General features: G+C 42.3%; 1 protein-coding gene across 1 annotated transcript in view; it reads right to left on the reverse strand.

Annotated features, from left to right (window-relative positions):
* Positions 1 to 3,793: 3,793 nt before the first annotated feature.
* The window catches only part of CALCR (calcitonin receptor), a 46,477-nt gene continuing 28,936 nt past the window's right edge, over positions 3,794 to 21,334 (reverse strand). The window contains 5 exon segments of the mRNA XM_009701881.1: positions 3,794 to 3,856; positions 4,136 to 4,354; positions 6,914 to 6,980; positions 7,084 to 7,144; positions 12,247 to 12,400. Coding sequence (XP_009700183.1) covers positions 3,794 to 3,856; positions 4,136 to 4,354; positions 6,914 to 6,980; positions 7,084 to 7,144; positions 12,247 to 12,400 — 564 coding nt within the window.

Raw genomic sequence — 21,334 nt, forward strand, 5'->3', positions numbered from 1 at the left:
TATCTCACTATTTTTAAGAGGCTACTTTTAAATGGGTTAATTTTATTCCACATGAAGCTGCATAGAGAGTTAAATTTAAAACTTGGAGGCAGGGTGGATATATATGTGGCCCAAACCCATCCCTAAAAGACACAAAATACTCTTTACACAAATGAGGCCCCTATGAGCTGGATCCTCTTGCCTGGCAGAGCGGGTGCTGTGTTCCTGAGGGTGCTGCTTGGAAGCTGTCGTGTGACACAGAAGTAATCTTACTTCTGGAGAAAGAAAACTTTGATGGTTCTCCATTTAATAGAAAAAAACTTCGCATTTGCCAATAAAAAACAGGGCCCTTATGCTGAATAGCATTTTAATTTCTCACTAGAGACAGACTTGCACATTTAGGGCCAGGTATTGAGAAGACGAGTAAGTTTAAGTGCTTGTGTATTGCTGCTGATTCAGGGGCTAGTTCTCTACTGCACCAAGCAGACCTCCATGGTTAAATCTTCCTGGGCACAGCAACAGTGCCATGTTAGGTAACGTGACAGCCTCTACAAACTCAGCTACAAGATGCTGGAGAGAGAATTTGATGAGAGGGGACAGTTGGTGGAAGGAGGTTGCAAGCAGGAGTGTGTTAATCTCTGGGCGTGTTTGAGAGCATCTGGTGGGGGGGGTCTATATGTGGGATAAACTGATGTATCATGTGGTTATTGCATTTTTCTACTTCTCCTTTTTTCTTGTGAGGCCTCTGCTATGGACCAAGGTCAGAGATCAGAAGCTGGGATAATGATTGCTGGTAGCAGACCCTCCAACAGCAGCTCAGCACCCCGATCTCTTTGCAGTCTGGGACCCCTCAAAAGATGCTCAGTGGTTCCTGGGGTGGGGGAAGCAGCAGTGGCAGCCCCAGGGCCAGCGGAGATGCAGACAGTCCTGCCATGGTGCGAGGCAGAAGGCGCATCTCTCCTGCCTTCTCTCAGCACAGAGACCTGAGTGCAGTTACAGACAGGACACAGGGCTGTTGCTGCTCCGCTGCTTCGCAGGAGGCACCCTCTTTGCTCAGGTGTACCATTTCATCTTTGCTGAGCAGCATGATTGGACTTTTCAGGCTTTTAAGCGACAAACGTGTTTTCATGCCAGATGTGTGCAAGGAGCCAGTGCATCTTGTACAGTAATGCTTTACACCCTGATGAAGTCTGCATCTTTCACATGCTTTCAGCATCATCTAACAGGCTTTTGAAAGTCAGGCCCTCTAGGCAAAATCTGCAACTCACTGGCTCTTCTGGAAAGCAAATGTTCACTTTGTGATGCCTACTTTAGGAGCTCTGTTTAATAAGCTAACTGCATGTTCAGCAATGCACCTACAGCATACCACTCTGTGCATAAGTTATTCCACTTAAGTGCTGAAATATCTTTCTTTTGCCTGGTGCAATCTTCATTTCAGTACAGTCTGGAGACTGAAGAGCTGATATTGATGATGGTGAGGGGAGATACTAATCTCTGCTTTCACAGGATCCATGGGAGGCTAGCTGGGCTGGAAAAGTACAAGCATTCATATTTGCAGCACAAAAGCCAGTCTTCAATTTTTTTATCATTTACACATCTACTCTACAGATCTGTTAAGAAGAGTCTGGTCTATGTGGTGAAACAGACACAAGTTGACACAGGGGAGGTAGACATACAGTGTTTGTGAATTGCTCATATAGTCATGTTCAAAAAAAAACTTCTGCTTAAAATGGCATTGATGATAGTTTTGCAAAAAGAGCAGGACAATTCAAAACCAGACCGGCTTCTGTTATTCAAAAGTGACTTCAGCAGAGGAAACCTAGCACATGTTGTTTTTTAACTGGGAAAACTATGCTCTGAAAGAAATACCAGTTTCTTTTTTACACAGCTTCTTGCAGAACAAATTCTTTCTCAATCATCATCATCAATCCTCTGATTTTTACAACAGACTGTAGTGCTTGTCTGCACCATTTCTGTGTACGTGGATGATGTAACTAATACATCAAACCACCGTGCTCACTTAAAGCAGTGATGTGCTGTTGAAAAACTGTCTCTCTGTTCTAGTAAAGGCATAAAAAACTAATCATTTAACCAGCGCAGAAATGGAGAATGTATTATATTTTCCACCAAAAAAAAAAAAAAAATTGTACCCATGCTGGCTGCTTGTATAAGATTGACATGCCATGGGATGCAAAAACTAATAGACCACTGCTAGTTTACGGAGAGGTAGGCTACGCAGCTGTTTATGAGAGTGCAATAGCTAGTGGGGAAATATAGCTGTTACACAAGCTAATACAAAATCTGCTAATTACACAATCAATCCTAGAAGAAAATGAGTACCAGAGGAGTGATTATATAGCTGGCTATCTTAAATATGCATACAAGAAATGTTTGAGAAAGAATTAAGAAAGTTTATTTTAGAATACAATTAAAAACCTGCTCTAAGTAGAAACTGGAGAGTCACAGTTGGCTGCAGTTAGCAGGACAACTGCATACCCCTCCCAAAAGGCCAAATTTTACTTGCTGGCGGGAAGCACACTGAGATTATATTGCAGAGGTGTGAAGAGCACTTCTGTGAGGTCTGCACTGCTGCCCTGGCTCAGGGACAGCCCTCGGTGGGCTGTCACCCCTCGGCATGCCCAGCAGCCTCTCTGGGCACAGCGGCAGTGGGGCACGGGCAGCCCCCACCATGTGCCCATGCCTGTGTCCCCAGCACTGTCCCTGCTGCTGATATGGAACAAAATATATTGGCAGAGGGTGTGGGGGTCAACACGCCATGGAGAGATACCCATTCCTGATGACTGGGACAAGGGCAGAAGGAACCCATCTGAGATGAAACTTTGCCTCCGTGGATCTCTCCCTCACCTAACCCCATCCATCGGTACAACAGTTTCATGATACTTTGGTTTTCTTTCTGGTTCCATTTTAACCTCGGTTTGGTGACTTTCTATTTTATAATGATCATAATCAGGATTGTTAATTAAGACATTTAACATTCTTTTTGTAATTCTCTGAAAACCTCACAGGATTTGAAAGAAGTTTTAAGAGTAAAATGATTATTGTCACACTCTGTCTTATCCTAACTTGCTAAAACTGTAAGCAACTTGTCACCAGAAAACTTATTTGGTGATATTCCTTTATAGCCCTTGAGACTGAAGAAGTGACAGTACAAGTAACAATAGAAGAAACAGACTTCATTCTTTTTAAGCAGAACTGTAATATAAGATGGCATACGCTGCAAAAATAGACCTATAACTTCAGTTATTCTATGCATGCAGTAGCATGCACATCCACAGTTTTGAAGGGATAAGGGTGATAAGCAGAATATATAATCTAAGATGACAGGATGCATAGATTTTGGTAGCATTATTTATCACTTCATGTAAGAAAAAAGCACTAATTTTTTTTCAAGCTGTTTTCTTACTACAACATTAAAATAATTTCTGCATTTAGCTTCTGTATGAAAGGAAACAAGAATTATGTCACTGTACTCAACCATGTTGACCACTATTCACAAATGAATTAGAAGTCTGCCTTTCCTAGTTAATATAGAACTGGATATATTACAGTCAGTAAACCCGATAACCAAGTCATTTAGGGTTTTTTTGCTTTGTTTTTAAAAGAAAACGAAGCAGACTTACTGAATGATGCTGTATTTTCAAAGCATTTATGAAACCAAAATGTCAGTCATATTTTAATTTAAACTGCCTAATAATGGAATTTTGACTCCTGAATGAAGCTTCATTGTTTCAGTCTTTTCTTCTGTGTGTTGGTATTCCCTCTGTACGACAGTTTGCTAATTTTAATATTAACCTCACAGCACCAGTTTCAGTCAATTTGAGCAACAGAACAGAAATTGTGTTGGAACATAAAAGCCCTCTGTGATCTCAGTTTTCTCTCCTTAGTTTAGAAATAGTGCCATCTGATAATTTTTGCTACATTTTTCATTGTTTCCCCTATCTTGTGTTTTTCTTTATGCAGTGGTGCTACTCATGCAAAGGCAGATAATCCAATAATGTGAAAGTGGCTGGAAAAGAACTGCAAAACCATGGTCATGCTCAGTTTCAGGGCAAAACAACTGGCAACAGCATCTTTGGGTAAATTAACTTAACAGCAAGCACCTCACCTAAGCTGAAGCTGCTATTATATAACATACCTGGTAATGCATTAATATATGCATGATGTAATCGTATATTTCTCCAGCAAGTCGGTTTTCTGGTCTCCAGGGAATAATAACAAACTGAATTCCTAATAAGGGCACCAGGATTAAAGTGGCTCTGACAGCTTTCATATACATGTTGGACTCAGCACGGTGGGTATCTCTTAGCTTTGTCACCAAAACTCGCACAATGTTAAGCAAAAAGAAAAAATTGACCTGCAAAAGCAAAGCCATTATAGGTGAAAGCATTCAAATTAAAAAGACATTCAAAATAAAAATACAGAGCACATAAATGGCAGTAAAATGTAACTTTCTAGCTTTATCGTAGCTCATAATTGGCAGCTCCTTGGGAGTCAGGCCTTGGAAAGTACCTTAAATGTCTTCAGAAAAGAGATATTAAGCTGCTCTACATGCTTCCCTTAGGAAGCCTGCATGGATGTTTCAGGTAGGCAGGGATCAGTTCTAGGAAGCACTGGCTGTTTTGACACTGATGTGTGCAAATTTAGGATTTCCAGGGAAGAATTAATCTCACTTTTACGTCTAAAGTTTAAATGGGATGGAAGAATTGTCCCCTAGGAGTAACCATGTCTCTCTTCTGAGTCTGAAGGTCACCGAGGTATCTTGCTTCAGTCGGCACTGAAGATGTCTGCAGCCAGGTGAGACAAACCCCAGTGTGTCCTTGGGTGTAAGGGACCTACGGGGACACACAACTTCTCTGAGGAATATGCTCCAGCTTACATGGAGCAATACTCCAGGCTTCTGTCTGAGCAGAGGGACAAGGCTGCTCCTGAGAAAAACCTAGGCTACTCCTTGCCTCCACCAGGCTGCATGGACCCCATGGTACACTACCCACAGGTAAAAGTTAACACTTGCTGGCTCAGGGCAGAAATGCCAGACACTTGAGAAAGTTTTGTCCCTGACCCTTATGGTCAGCAACGCCAACTAGCTCAGCATCTCATCTCCTCAGTCATTTCTGGAAATCCGCTCCCAGCTGTAGGTGCTCTTCGCCCTGGCTTCACAGAGAGCTCCTTGCGGGATGCGGTGAGAGCATGTGGAGGAAGAGGGAGGGCAGACCCAGGCTGATAATGAGCCCAGTGGGTACCCTCTGGACCTGCTAGGTATCACAGACCTTCTCTCTCTCCAGTGTACCCAGATCACTCTTTTCCACTCTGTTACAGCAATATCAGGCACCTATGCTTCAAAATTTGAATAGGCTTTTTTTTCAGATGATTTTTTAACATAAGTATGTAAGTTGCATAACTTACATAGGTATTTTAATAGCCCAAATTCCATATATAAGTGAGAAATTTCAGTTGAACCTTTTAGAACAATAAAACATGAATCAGTAAGCTTTGGTAAAGTATTTCATCACTTCTTAACTACAGAGAGACCTTTCAACTGTTTCACATATGTGCTCTACTGGAAAAAAGGAATAATAAATGACTTCTGAGGTCCCATTCAGCATTAAATCTAAACCTTATTCTCCATCCTATTCTGACTTCACTCACTCTGCTTAACCTTTACTTTTAGAATTTCTGGAAGTAACTGTGAAAAGTGCAAAAAAGACTTTACAAAGGTAAAAATCCTCAGCTCTTCTGAGTCAGTCTGTCACTATGAGATTTTTGTAGTAAATCATGCAAGGATATTCTGTCGTCATTGACACCTTCACAAGAAAAAAAAGGCTGGAAATGGCATAAGCACAAGCCAGAAATTATAATGTCTTATTCTGAAAGCAGTTAAAGATTGCTCTTCCATAAAAAACAGTCTCTGCTGTTTTCTTTATGTCCAAGATGTACAGACTTGGAGCATGGTAATAAAAATAAAGGTTGAATGGCCTCTCCTAGAAATTAGTTGGCATTACAACAGCAGAAGCAATCGAGATTGAACTAGTAAACCCACAACAGATGTGATTCTATGGGAACAGCGGACTATCTACATGGCAGGGAAGAATGGGCTTCTTCACATTGCTGATGTGCAAGACTGCTTCTCAAGAAATGGTAGAAAGATTTTCAGGTTTTTCAACTATTAAACAGAAAGTTGCTTCTTTATTCAAAGGTGTTCCCAGTATTCACTGCCCTACTGTTTGATCTCTGAGGTAATTACTGCAGGTATGTCCATGCAGATGTTTGCAAGCAAGAGGCAGCTCAAAAGCTGAAAGTGCATCTGGGTGACACACTGAGGTAAGCTTGGGGCTTGGGTTGAATAGAATCCTTTCTGCACCTTTGAGGAAGGTCAGGGTTACCATACCAAACAGCACCACTGGCATACAAAGTGCTATATGTATACACATTGCCAAGCTGCACTTCAAATCTTGTCCTCCTACTCAGACAGACCAGTCCAGTCCCTTCCCTGGACTAGATTAGCTCCCTACTTTTGGACCAGACCAGTTCAGCAACCAGTAAAACTCAAGCTGAGCAACCAGCCTGCCCTCAGCTCACCTCAGCTAAGACACAGCTAAATGCCTCATTGATGTCACATAAATGCAGTACATTTGTCACAAATAAGTTACGCTGGGAGACAGTGATCACCCTGATTTTCAAAAGCAGTCAATGATTCTGTTTGCCTCAAAATCTGATTCTTCACTGGGAGGTCCCTTTACAGGACTTGTTTCGGAAAAGTATTGAGAAGCTGTCCTTGTCACATTGAGTACAGAAAACCTCTAGCTACTTCTGAGTTTTGACCAAAACACTTAAAGTACAGAAACTTCTGTTTTGCATGGGTTAGCAGCATTTCTAAAATAATTGTTAAACTTTTGATAGCAAATAATATGCTTACCAATAAAGCTGCCATTACAGGTCCATGAACAATATACAGCAAGTGTGTGTCAACACTCATCCAGCAGCTGGAGGGGAAATATACCATTAAAATTTATTATTAACTCAAATAAAATGTGTTACACAGCTAAATAATGCTAAGTTCCTTCAAAAAACAGATATGCTACTCACTTGTCATTGAAGTATCTGGCTCTTGCAACAGCATGAATAGATGCTGGCACTAAAGGGAACCCTGAAATGATTAAAGTTATAGATCAGTCTCAGTATTTTTTTAGCTTGAATTCCATGTATCTCACACACTAAGTCTCTTGTCCACAAAACACCCGTATGTGAAGCCACAGCTTTCAGGAAAGAACTGCAATCCCATCGCACTCAGGGCCCTAGCATTACCTCGATGGTGAGACGCAAAAGGGAGTAACATTCAAGGCAGGCCAAAAGGAGAAGCAAAGCCCACGGACCATGCTCTCCAGGGCGGCACAAAGCTGCTGCTTGGCTCCCCTGTGCTGCTGCACCTTGTGCAGGCAAGGGTGTGAGCAGGCAGTGTGGGAAGGACACAGGGATTGTTCAGTTCTCAGCGGGAATGATCTGGGACACTTGTTAAAACCATGCAAATGACTACTGAGCAAGAGAGAGGCACATTAACTCGCATGCCAGGTTACGGAGCAATAAGCAACAGAGCAAGGAGTTGCTCTTTTGGAGTCTACGGCAAGAGAAAAACTTTGGAGCCAGGAGGTTTTTTGGGGGATGGGGATTTGTGATATCTTCCGCAGGCTCCCAGCCTTTGTGCAGCTAAACCCACCTCATGCAGCTTTATCTCAGCAAGGAGTGGAGCTGTGGATATGATAAATCCACATCTCCTGACTTATCGGTGAAGCCTTAGGGAAGACCACTGCTCTGACAGGTTGCTGACAGGAGGAAATTTTCACCGGGCCAAAGGCTTGGGAACATGTCATGCTTAACACACTGGAAGCCTCAGTTTCTTATTTCCAGTCTGCCATTAAGAGTGACAATCTGGTCTGCTCCTGTCCACCTTCCTTCAGCTTGCTGGTATGTTGTGTCCCTCTCCAATAGGCTAGAAACCTGGAACTGGGGAGTCTGCACTATAATACTGACCCCAGTTTGTATAACCTTGCACATACAGACAGCTGGCCAGTGGGGAGATGATCTTCTGCTTTGTCTGTCCTGTGCAAAGAGCTTTGTGGACACTTTTGGTGTTACTGCTGCCTGTTCCCTATAAACCATGGATGTTTCTTCTGAACTTTGGACATTTTATAATTATAAATAAAACTGTGTGAAAACGTCCTGCTGATACCGTGATTAGTCACAGAGCAAAGAATGTGGTTCCTTGTTTCTTCGGGTGTTAGTGATTTCATAAACACTTTTAGAAGAGACAGAGAATCCTTAGCAAAATTCTGTGGAAGTCTTACCTCAGAGCACAGGCCAGCCAATGCTGGAGTGAGAATAAGGTCAAAAAAGTATGTAAATAGGACACTCCGATGTCTCCTGGTATCTTTAAGCAACAGCTACTTACTCTACTGCCAAAAATGTTCTTACTGCAGTTTCCCTTGCGAGCACAACGCAGCTGTGGGAGAACAAACTGGATTGCCTTCTCCTTATAATATAATGTTAGAAAATGATTACTTGGCCTCTGGCTGCAGAATGCCATTTTGGGTGATGGTGCACCGTAGAACAATAAAAAGCTCAGAACAGAAAGAAAGGAGCTTCCAACCTCAGGGTGAGCTTATGGGACTGACAGCTTGAGAAAATCCTTTTGATTTGGAAATGAAGCAAGTCTGGGCCAGTTTTGTTGACAGACAGATTGAAGTGCAATTTTTAAGAGGCCTTTCTGTAATACCAAAAATTCTTTATCCAAAAGCTCTGGCCTGGAGTATCGCGAGTAGAGTGCTCCACTTGATGCCAAGGGACCTTTTTTCTTCTGCTAAACGCATTAGCCTAGAATATTTGGCTCAGCAAACTCAGGAGCAAATCTTCAGAACGCGACGGAAAGTTTTCATTAGTCAGTTACAGGGTAAGAAGCTCATGACTGTCTACGGCTCAGGTTTCCAGCTGCAGGTTGGATGGGTTTTTCTAGGGCTAGATGTTGCTCTTCTCTTGTAATGGGGCAAAAGTCAGAGAGTTATGGAGAAGTGGAGCACCTAGATCTGTTGGGTCTTGGTGGTACAACATGTATCACTCCAGGGGTCCCACAAACACGCGGTGAGCACCAAGTAATGTGAAAATGGTCTTACCCCAGCCATTGCCGGGAAAAGGCATGACATATCCCTTTAGGTCACGCCAGGTCCTTTATGGCACAAACTGGTAATTATGCTTAACTGTCTTTCCAGTTGAATTTGGAAGGCAGTCTCTTTCAGCACTGTCCAAATAAATGATTCCCTTTTCACTTTTATGTGGATGAAGCTGCCTGAAGCTGCCAGAGTGGACTGTAGCTGGATGCACACATTTGATACTGTTTTCTTGCCCTGCATAAGGGTGATTTCCTGACCCAGTGAAACAATAACAAATAAGAAATTACATCCCCAGCAGCAGTTCCCAGAGAAGGGGTCATTTGAAGGCAACAGCCTTGAAAAATATCTGTCCGTGTCAGATTCCATTCAAACATCTCAAGTAGTTTGTAGAAGTGTTTTGTATTTGCTCAGATTTTTACTTTTCTTATAAAGCTATTTTACAAATGTTATTTGTAATGTTTCCAAATAAAATAATCTAGATCTTCTTGTATAGGAATTAGTTATAACAATGAATAATGAGTAATTTCATCTCGTATTGTGCATTTACCTTCATCTTTTGAACTGTAATTCAGAGCACAACCTGCTCTGATTGCTCTGCATTGCCCTTTGGAGAAATGTATCTCTCTCCATTGATTAACACAGCTGGATGTTTAGACTGTGTGACCACTGCTTCTAGAATCAGTGGAATTACACTGATTTATGCAAACTTAAGGAGTGGCCAAATAGTCCTAATTAGATCATTTTGTTATTAATGATTTCTACCTTACTTAGGAGGTGCTAATGATTACTTTCTTTGTGGAAGTATTCATTTACTTTCATTAAAAAGGCTGCAGACTTCATAGTCAAGAGTTGTGTTCATTTTTATTAACCTTTTCCTTCTCAAGATATCATCATCCTACTACCACAGCCACCACTCTATTTATTTTTTAGTCAGTGGTGCAGATACTGATGAGTGTCTTATCTGATAACTTCACTGAATTACCCACCATGATGCTAGTGCCGTTCTCAGCACTACTACAGCTAGCTCATAAGCTTTCACTGCAGGTTAGCTGTCCCAGTTGCACTAAATTGCATTGCCTAAATTGAATGTCACCTGGAAAAAAAAATGTTTATGACCGTCTTCCTCTTGCATAATTGGATATGGAATGACACTATTTTGGGAAGGCTTATGCTGCAAGACATGAAATGGAAAAAGCTTTATCTGGAAGGAAACGCTTAAAATCACTCTTCACATAGGGCTGCCATTTCAAAGGCAAAGTCCTATCAGACTTTGTATGTTAAAGTATTCTGAATTGTGAAAATTTTGTGATAGCACAATTGCTTGCTCCAAGAGGACTCAGTTATTTGGACTGACAAAGTCCAGAAACCTTGACTCAATTTAGGGTTCTTCAGGAAGGCTGTCTTCATTTAAGAGCTGATGATGTCCCACATACTTTTAATTCCAAGAGCACAACAGGTCCCTTTCTTTTAAGAAAAGATGCCTTTGTCATAAGAAAAAAGAGTGCATGATGGCATTCTCATTAAAAAAAAAAAAAAAAGAAGATGAGTTCTTACATGCCTGGAAATTGTTTTGTAGCACTACAATCCATATAAACTAGAAAATCATGTTAATTGTCTAGTTATCTAATGTAGGTATCCAGAGAGCACTAAGTCTTACACCATAAGAAGAAAGTAAGTTACCAGGCTCTTAAATGAAAATCCAAATAGGGGAAGAACAACTTTCCACTTTGCTGTTACTACCTATTTAGGACCTGATACTGGATGCCTAACTAGTGGCTGAAGTCAGAGTTTTAAAGTTCTTCATAACATTGAGAACTGAGTCATTTTTCTCTGACCTAATTAATTCCTAGTTTTTCACTCTTTAAGCAGCAGGGCTATTTTTTATTTTCCTGCTGTAAATGAAATAATGTTGAACAAGTATAACATCTCCAAAGAGGATGGAAAATATAAAGTAAATTCTGTCTGCTTCAGACTGGGATTGCAAGAGATGAATACAAGTGAACATACCTAACTGCAGTGGCACGATGGATAAACGTTCATCATTTGCTGCTTAGCTGCACCAGTGGTTTTAAGATATGGCAACTGGCTAACCAGAAACTGGAATGAGGCCAGAGATTCATGGTTCCCAAACTGGGAAAAAGCTCTTGATAATGATTTTCCATCAACACTGATGTGGACTGCATTTACAATAGTGATTTAAATGTGAAAAAGACTGCACTCCACTGTAATATTTTGGTTGTATTTATATGGCCTTTTATCGGACCAGACAGTCCAAAGGATAAATATCTGCTGTTGCTACTAATTAAAAGGCAAGGCATCCCTTAGTGAAAACAGAAGTGATTTGCATATTTGGATATGAAGGAGCAGACCTAGTTATGGTTCCCTGGGCAATACGCATGCGACTGCACAGTTTGCATCCATAGTGTACAGGTTTGTAACCTCTCTCACAGAATATCATTGAGATTTGCTTATTGACATCTGTCTCTTTCTCTGAAATGCTTTAGAGGTCACTGTTGTGGGACAAAATCAGCCCCCACAGCAGAGCCATTATCTACTCCTGTGCAGGTAAAATTGAATTTTCTCCTTTAAAACATCTGCCAAAATATATCTGATACTGGATTCACTTCCAGAGAAATTCTAGTTCTTCTTTCTGCATGCTGTGTTTTTTCACTTTGGGAGACACAGATACTGATTTTTCCTCTTATTCATTCCAGAAAAAAAAATACTTTTATAGGTACTGTCACAGATTAACATTTTTGCATATAAAGTGACAAAAATAGGCAACTTTTCTTCAGAAAAGATATATGTTTGGATAGAAATATATTTCTCTCCCAAAGTTTTGCTTAACAAAACTTAAGCATTTCTTTCATCAAATCCCAAGATGCAGCAAATAATGGATACTGACTCCTGCCAATTTTTCTAAGTCTCTAGGCCCATCCAAATAAATGCACTCAAATTTAGGACCCAAGAACTCAATCCTAAACTATAATCTAGTGGTATAAATACAACAATTCAAGTGTATAAGAGCTAGAAGAATTCAAACATCCAAAAGAATCAACCATCTTGCTACAAATTATAATGTACATACCCCAGCCCAAGAGGTAATACCAGTGCAAACGCTGCTCTTCAGCAAACACTGCCACCACAATCAACGTGTGAAGATAAATGCCTTCACAGAGCATCCAGAAGTAGTTGCAGCCCAACATGTACTGATGAAAGAATTGCAGCACTTTGCAGCTTACCTGTTAGACAAATGAGATAATGTCACACACTTGACCAGCATTTGGCATTTAAGTAGGTAAAGACAAATGTTACTGCTAGGCTGTAAGAAATCAAAAAGTGGAACAAAATATCTCCAGCTCTTGCTGGGTTTGCTCAGCACCTATCAGTGCCAGGGATCTTAAACTTTTATAAATGAGACAAATGGAACAACCAACCCTCACAAAACAGAAAAAAATGTATGATAACAGCTCTCCAAAAAGTAGCACATCTCAAAAATCCCTTTCAAAAGTCTGTAATCTTATGCTTTTTAGAACTGAAACAAACAACTTGATCTAGATGTACAAGAAAGGCTGTGAAGAAGACTTAAAACTCCAGTTTGGGTTATTTCTTTTACTTCTGATCAATCTTTTCTAAGGTTTGTTCAGCTCTCCCATCTCAGCCACAGTCAGTTACTCTTTAAACTGCACCTAGCTCTGAACTCACTCCTTTGGGAAGGGCAAGTGCTGTTGGCAGTGGAGATCTTTTTGGCTGGGTACCAGGGATACTGGCTTCTCCTCTTTGCGAGAAGACAGCTTTACTTTATTTTGTCCAAATAACAAAATGACACATGGAGCTAAATGGAGCCAATGGAGCCGGGAAGTGGCTCAGATGAGGTTGCAGACCTAGACCTTGACAACAGACTGTGGCTTTGAGACACTGGGAAGTGGTGGGCAGCTGTGGAGGGAAGCGTGTCGTGCCCACTACCAGAGAATCAGCCAGTGCAGGACAACGCTGTTCCTCTTCTGAGAGGGCCTCATGTCCATCTGCCTCCTCAGAGAGGGCAATGAGGTCCTTCACAGGGGTTTCCATGCCACCAGCACCAGGAGGGCGAGGAGGAGTGGGAGGGCATTGCTGTGCTGGCAGAGACCCCCTGCTCCTGGGGAAGCACCTCATGCTACTCGGAAATCTGAGGTCACACCAGTGATGGCAAAGTGACAGTTGTCATCTGTGGCCACAGGAAATAATCCTTCCCCTTAACTTCTGCAGATGTTTTCCAAGCTGACTACCTGGACTGTAAGAGATGTCTTTAGGATTTACTTGTCTCTTTAAAGAGCAGGTAGAGGACTGTATGTTCTGCATCTGTCTGGACAGCCCCTCTGGACCAGAAAAGCTTGTTAACCACCCAGTGCACCACCTTCTGTTGCTGAAAAACATTCCCAAAACAATTGCCCGAACACGTGCATTTAGTTTTGTTTCAACACTTGCAGTGCAGATTGACGCTCACAAAAATATAGGATTATTGATTGGTTAGGATATAGGATTTTGATAGGATTAACTTGAAGGACTGATTTTTACTTTTGGTGATTCATTTTTTCTGCTCATCACACAGGGCAGAGCAGACTGTCACATTTTTTTTTCCACACAGCATCTGAACAGTTCTTACAAAGTATGTCCAAAAGTGTTGTATAGTGGTTTGAAAAGGGTAAAAAAAAAAAAAAAAAACAAACCACAAGGAAGAAGAAGTATTTGCTCCTTTTTCTGTCGGCAAAAGTGTTCATTAAGGTTCTTAAATCATCCTTGGACTGTTTTTCACAAGTCTGGGTCAGTATGTTTCTTGTGTTGTTCCTTCGCCTGTGCTCAATGCAGCCTCCCAGCTGGCAGCTGGCCTTTCTCCCTTCTCCCCTCAATTGATCACCCATCCCTGCAAGGGCTGCCTTCCCTCACAGGCACTTCCCAAAGGCTGCACACACATCCAGGTGGCACCCGCCCTGACATCAGCCAGCTACCCGGCCTCTAAAAAGTCAGCAAACTTTCTGAGCCATCACAGTACTTTTCTGGACAAGTGTGATAAAATCTGCTGCATCCCAGGTTTGGGCTGGGCCAGCCCCATGCTCCCTGTGGGGATCTCCTTGGAGGAGCTGCAGGTCAGGGGGTCGACCCGAGAGCTTGAGACATGGTTTCCCGATGTCTCCGGCAGGAGCGACTCGGGGTGCCTGCACGTTGCACACAGGCTGGTCCTGCTCCCGCCAGTGCCAGGGGTGCTCCAGCTCTCCATCCAGTCCCCGGGGCTCCGGGAACAGTCTCGCACTGCAGTTGGGGAGCTGGAGGGGAGCAGAGAACGGCCGGTGAGCTCTGCAACAAAATCCACGGTATGTTCTCAAACATGTCATTTTAACCTAATGCTTGCACCATTTCATATCGCCAAATGAAAGGGAGAGGACTACAGAGCATCCTTGCTTCCCTTTGCCAGCTGTTTGCACTGTTCAGTAACCTTCTGAGCAGATCTACCAAACATACCTTCCATTTGAACTAAGTCAGTCTTTGCTGGAACTTTTATCTGTAGCTCAAACAAATCCACATATAGAAAGCATACTGCCTGAGAACTACATACCGAAACTTCATTTACTTCATTTCCTGAACATTTCTTTCTTTCCTGTACCCTCCATGTGAACTATCACTTCTGGCTTTAAAAATTAAATCATATACCTGTCTCTTAGGGTAACGGCCATGCAGTCAGCTCATGACTCCTTTGAGGAATTTAATCACTTCCTATGCAGTAAGTTAAAGAAGTAAGAATAGCATTGGCAAAGCATGAAGGATGGGTGTAATCAGTACTTAGATGCATATCACATTAATTTGAAAGTGAATCTGAAAAAGTTAGCACAAGGAGTTTAAGCACAACAATGCATTGAGATGAATTATGTTAAATTCATTAATCAAACTACAGCAAAAATCAGTCTTTGCTTTGGATGAGCTAACAAATGCAGCACCTTTCATTGGTGGCTAAGTGATGCAGTGGAAATATTTCACTACAATAAAAAGTGTTTTTCTTAGGTCAGAGCAGGTAAAAGGAGAAGAATCTATTACTGATGAGAACTGGATTCATGCATGGTAGGAATAAAACATGACAAATATAACCAACATCTCGGTGTACTTTAGTCTTAGCTGGGAAAACTGCAGAACTAGTAAGTTTTATGAAATGTTTATTCTTGCAGAAGCAAGTAAAATAAAACTGCAAGATGATACTGAAGCAAATCTTCCACCACTTCCACGCTTGACAACTGACTTTTAACTTTGAGATAAAAAACATGCCTAGGGATTTTGTCTTTTGCTAAAATCAAATATATTTTGTTGCAAGTTCTTTGAGGCAGAGGCTCTGTCCTTGTTTTGTCTTGTACAATATACAGCACAGTCAAATTCAGGACTCAAAGGATTATCACAGCACCTTCACACTGTGAAAGACAGTAAAATGCCCTGAGCTCTCAGTCTCTGGGTGTGCAGGCGACTGAAGCTAGTTGGTTTTAATTCACGAGCAGGGCAGGCTGAGAGGAAATAGATGGTCCTTTCTAGTGCAGCCCAGTAACTGTTGCTCAGGCTGGTTGCCTGTCTGCTAAACAAAGGAACAAACAAATGCTTCTCTTTTCAACAGCCTGGAGACAGACAGCATTGCACTGCACAGGCTGGTGGCTATGTAGCAAGGGAAAGTGTGATACAATTACCAGGAAAGCCCCCAAAGCCAGGCAACCACCAAAGAAAGCAGCTCCTTTGTGGCTCTGGGAGGACGGTCAAGAACGAACCCTTTTTTGGCAGAATGCAGCCTGGCAAGAAACTCAGTCTGCAAGCAAGGAAAGCTGCCTCTTGCTATTTGTTCTCACTGCACTCATGAACACAAAACCTGAGGAAAGTTCTTTAGAGATCTGCAGGAGAGCACCCGAGGTAAAAAGTCTCCTTTATTGTTAATTTTCCTTCCTCATAAAAGCAACCTGCAATGGTCTTAAATTCTGGCCTAACGGCTCAGGGGCAGATGGGGTCAATAGGAATACAGTCAGTCATATTCTCCTCTCTTGTAAATCTTGCTAGGAGTCATGTAACTCTTGTGAACACCTCAGCTGTGACATTTAACAAAAGCACTTCAAAGGGATGCTGGAATCATTCACACAGAAGAAATAAAATAATTTATTCTCCTTTTACAAGTAGGAGCTAGAACTGGCGTCTATGATGTTTCGCAGGATATATTGGCATATTATAAATACTGATAATGTTCCAATCCTGTCAAAGGAGTCCCAAAGGTCCATCTGCCTATGCAGGACCCTGCGATTGTGCAGTCATGTAACTGGCATGCCATTCTCCTCGGCTAATCCATCAGCCTCTCATCACATGTACTTGGCATTTCTCTTTTAAGGCTCTCCATATTTATCGGTTAATAGCTTACAGACACAGAGCTGCAGTATTAATTACCATCGCTACCCATTAGCGCAAATCAAACCAAAACACTCAGACTACACAAAACCCACAACACTATCATCTTCAACTATAACTACAAAATGTAATGTGAAAATAAACTGCTAACTGTTTTTGAGCAGGTCTTCCTAGTAATTCAGTCAGAGTAGAAGGACTGACTCAGTGTTGGCACAGGAAAGTTGTACAGATTCCTGTGTGTCCTCGTTCCTGCGATGCTTTCCTGGGTGAAGGGACTCAGGCTGGCAAGTTAGGAGGTCTGTGTTTTACAGCAGTCCTTGCCAACTCCGGAGAGCCTGCCCTACGGAAAGCAAGGGTGGGATAGCCCCTAGGTGTGCACACCAAAACCTCTCTTTTCGAACGTTCACTATCCATTGAAATGCTGCTGACGGACTTTTCAATGTTAAGAATAGGGCAACCAAGGTTATCGATTTTAAACCAAGCCAGCTATATGGGCCATCACTACAGCTGTGCACTTCTTTGTTTAAAGGGAACATATTTGACCTTATTAATTTAGTTCCTCTTCACCTCTGTGAACCTCCCCAGTGCATGGCAGCAAAGGACCCTCCTCGAGGGGAGTTCGTACAGCTTGCCACAGAGGTCAGACATGATTTATTCAAATATAGTTTGAAGGCAATACAATATATTCTCAGACATTCTTAACTTAGCATTTTAAATGAGTAGCTTGAAGTTTGATTACTGATCTGCCTTAAACATTTGTTTGTTTGGGTTTTATTCTGGCTATTAGAACGTTATCCTATGAAAATATTCTTAAATTCCAAGTATCCATATGTTACACAAATAAGCAATAAAAGGACTTTCCAACACTATTCTATGAAAATATTCTTAAATTCCAAGTATCCATATGTTACACAAATAAGCAATAAAAGGACTTTCCAAAGCAAGACAGTGCTAAATATTGCAGCTGTAAATCACTGGCTATCAGAACATCATTCCATTACACAACATATCTACTATGAGTCATCCATTATATTGTGTTCCAGTCAGAAACCTGGCACACAGAGGCTTGGGCTAAGATTAATGTTTTAATACACTTTTAAATCATTTACAGAACAAAATGTACACAGTTGCTCAGAGGGATCCTAGGTTTTGTGTTAAAAGAAAGCAAAATATGAAATTAAACAACAGGGGCTATTTTTAACAGGATCTGTGTCCATGTCTACACTACAGAAGAGCAGCCAACCCAGAATTAGGCATTCTGGACAGGAATTAACATAGCTACATCTGCACATCCTTGAGTCCTGGCTGCCGTAGCGATTGCTCTCCCCGGGCTGCAGCGTTGATCTCTGCAGGACGCTGTGCCGGGCTGAGCTCCCACGGGGTTCCTGTGGCACATCCACCACTGCCACCGGCTCCTTGCCCGCCGGCGGCACCATGATACGCGTCACGTAGGGTGCGAGGCAGAGTAAACTGCAGCCTCATCATGCCCGATGGGTTTTATCAGCTTGGTTTCTGAGCTGGGGTTGCCAGAGGGAAGCAGCTTTTCAGGAAGGCGGTGGAAGTACAAGCCTGATCGATGGAGCAGGGCAGTGAGGCCATCAGAAAGGGGCCTCGAGGAGGAGAAAACAGAGGCAGTCAGAGTACCCTAAAAAAATAGCACAGAAACTGCTCAACCTGCTGTTGATTTGGACTGGAAACAGAGCCAGAGTGCTCACAAGATCTGCTGCTATCTTCTCCCAGCAGTGGCAGGTAATCCTCAATGAAAAGGGGTAAGACCTTCAGTTATTCCAGGCACCTCTCCTCTGCCATCAGACCTGAGCAAGTCACCAGGCACAGGACCATGGGACAAGGCAGAAGCTACTCAAAAATATATTCATGCAGTGCCTAAGCTGATTTTGCAGCTATACCTGAGCTCTGGGCTTGCTGTCACACCGTGAACCAGGCTAGTTTAAGCCTACACGGAGTCTATCTAACAGCCGACTGTACTTATGCTTACACTGAGGTGTAAGATCTAGACCTGCAAAGGCGTTTCCTAGGGACTAGGTATGCATATAGTTTTGATGACACGGATATAACTACTCCATGATTCAGTTAAATGCTCCAGGGATTTTCTAATGATATGACTAGGATTCGTGAGACTAAATACAGACACCTAAGCTGCCTCTCCTGTAGGAGAAAAGATAATGAGTCAATAGAGGTGATGGAGATTACAGCAAAAATTACCTCATCCTAAAGGAGATATCTAAAATAAGACAGATGGATAGTGCCCTGAATGTGCCTTTGTCTATCTCTAGCTATAAAAAGAATATGGGACAACTAGCTCAGCTGTATATATCTCCAAAATAGGTGTCCACATGTAAGACATATCTGACCCTAAATGCCTATGGATGTTTTAACTCAGACTCAGCTACAGTGCCTTTCCTGGGGGTGACCTGCTGCCAGGGGGAGCCCCCAACCCTCTGAGGGACGGTGGGCCAAGGGGACACCAGGCAATTCAGAACACAGTCAGTTGTGTGTATGTAACCATAAGCTATTCAGAGTTGAAACGGTGAGGAAAGAGGCTTAATCATCTAAATAACTGACCTATTATTGGTTGATAGCTCATTCGGTCAACTAAAGCTAAAGGCCACGTACATAACTAGCCCAAGCCTCTTGCAGAAAGCCATTACTGTTTCTTCTCCCAGACTCGTACCCCATGCGCTTGTCTGCCATCTATAAAGCCACTTTGATGCCCTTTCAATTTATCTTCTGTTTGATCTTAAAAACCTTCAAGAGGAGCAGGGTGGCTGGGTCATGACCGAAAATGGGCAATAATACCAGTTTGCACAGCAGTCACTGAAGGGCACTGAAATAGCATGGATGGCATTCATCCCGCCTAACCTGGATGTCTGAATTCACGGTATAGATGTGCAGACTAAAGTAGTCCCTGGAGAGGAACGAGCACTCTGCATTTAATTCACCTGACCTGTTTTAGCCACCTGCATTAGAGGAAGGTGAACCGTCTCTTGGACTTAGGTACAGCTGCCTGCACTGCCAGCACTGCCATTAATTCAGACAAATCCCAGTGAGAAAAATAGCTGTGGCAGCATGGCATCAGGGAAAGTATCACATTTTAGAAACATTATGGTACTGTCCTTCTGAGGGGGATTAATTTTGGAAACGTCCATCTTTTGAGGGATTTTCAAAAATCTACTTTCTGGCCCATTCAGACTCAAATTTATCATATTTTAGGTAGACCCTTTCAAAGGCACACAGTGAGGAAAACTTGGAGAGGAATATCAAGTTTAATTGGAATTATCTTGAATTAGTAGTTGCTTCTACAATAGCCAGGTTTCTAAACATAATTGATTTATATTCCCAGAGAAATGTAGAAACCTAAGCTGCTTAAATGCTCTATTCACGTGGGAGGCCTTGTGTAGAAAGCATAGGAGCACGAGTTCATTAGAGGATGTCATGTCCATACAGCGTAGCACAGAATCCACCAAAAAGGCAACTGTTAGCATTTGCACCTGATCTGACATTTAAGAACAAGTTGCTACTTGACATTTTTCCATGCCTGTGTTTTTAGGGGCTAATGACATATCATCTATTTACCTTTCAGTCTCTCAGATGCATAGGAGACAGTGCAACTGATAAAAATTTATGGTCACCCAGGTCCCCCCCTACATTTTTAGGTCATCTTCACTTTGTAATTACAAATCTTTCCCATCTCTTGAGGAAAACCAAAGACAAAAAATGATAAAAAGCCTCAGTAAACCATGGAGAATTGAATCAGTGTCAGAACTCAGTCAAGCACACCACCACACCATGAAAGACTCCTTTCAGGGATCACTACAGCTCAGTTCTGAGGGTAAAATAAGTACACCTTTCTTGAGCAGCAGTTCTGGAGGCATGTCATGAATTTCAGCAAATCTGGAGCAGATTCACTCGTTCTGCACACACAGCCAGCGCGTGCTCTGCTATGACAACCTCACGCCAAAACCCCAGTGGCTGCGAATGGCCGCTGTGGCCGAACAGGAGCATTGTGGGTGATGACAGCAAGACCCCGGATGCTGAGGTTTTGCTGATTTTGAAAACAGCTGGCCTGGGAGTGCTCACTTCTCACTGCCATAATGGCAGAGCTTCAGGATCCAGAGATGGTGCAGGTGCACAATGATTAGGCAGAATGACAGGTTAAGTCAGACTTCCCACAGAGACATTTAAATCTGCAGTTTGGCCTGTGTGCTGGGTATTCAGCCTCCAGCCTTGCTGTGGCTGAGTGCAGGTCTTCCTCACCTGAGCAGAAAAGATGCAACCTGAAAACCTGGGAACAAGCGCCAGGACCTGATGCCTTCAGCTTCGGGACAACAATGCATTTTGCAGTACAAAGTCCTTTCTGGAATCACATTTCTGGAGGAAACGGCACTCTGCCTCCTAAATAAGAGGCTGCTTTGTAGGGATCACACTGCCGAAACACAATCCACAGGATCTGATAGAGCCTCAGTTATTTTGACATGAAATACCTTGGGACTGGGCTACATGAAAGCTATCATCGCTCCTTTTGTGATGTTGCAACAGTTTTGAGAAACCTGAGCCTACTCCTTTAAAAGAAGAGCAAGCAACTGAAATGTAGACAGAATAATTCTTGAGGAAAGTAAGATGAGGAAATCTGTCCCAAAATAAATACTTATTCTTAGAGTCTTAAACCTCTTTTCCCCCATCCTGATGGCAGCTGTTAATTTGATGGTGCCTTCCCATTGAGGAAGCAACCATAATAACATTGTTAAGAAGGCTCA

Source organism: Cariama cristata, unplaced genomic scaffold, assembly GCF_000690535.1.
Source record: "Cariama cristata isolate BGI_N322 unplaced genomic scaffold, ASM69053v1 scaffold45036, whole genome shotgun sequence".
NCBI classification, from domain to species: Eukaryota; Metazoa; Chordata; class Aves; order Cariamiformes; family Cariamidae; genus Cariama; species Cariama cristata.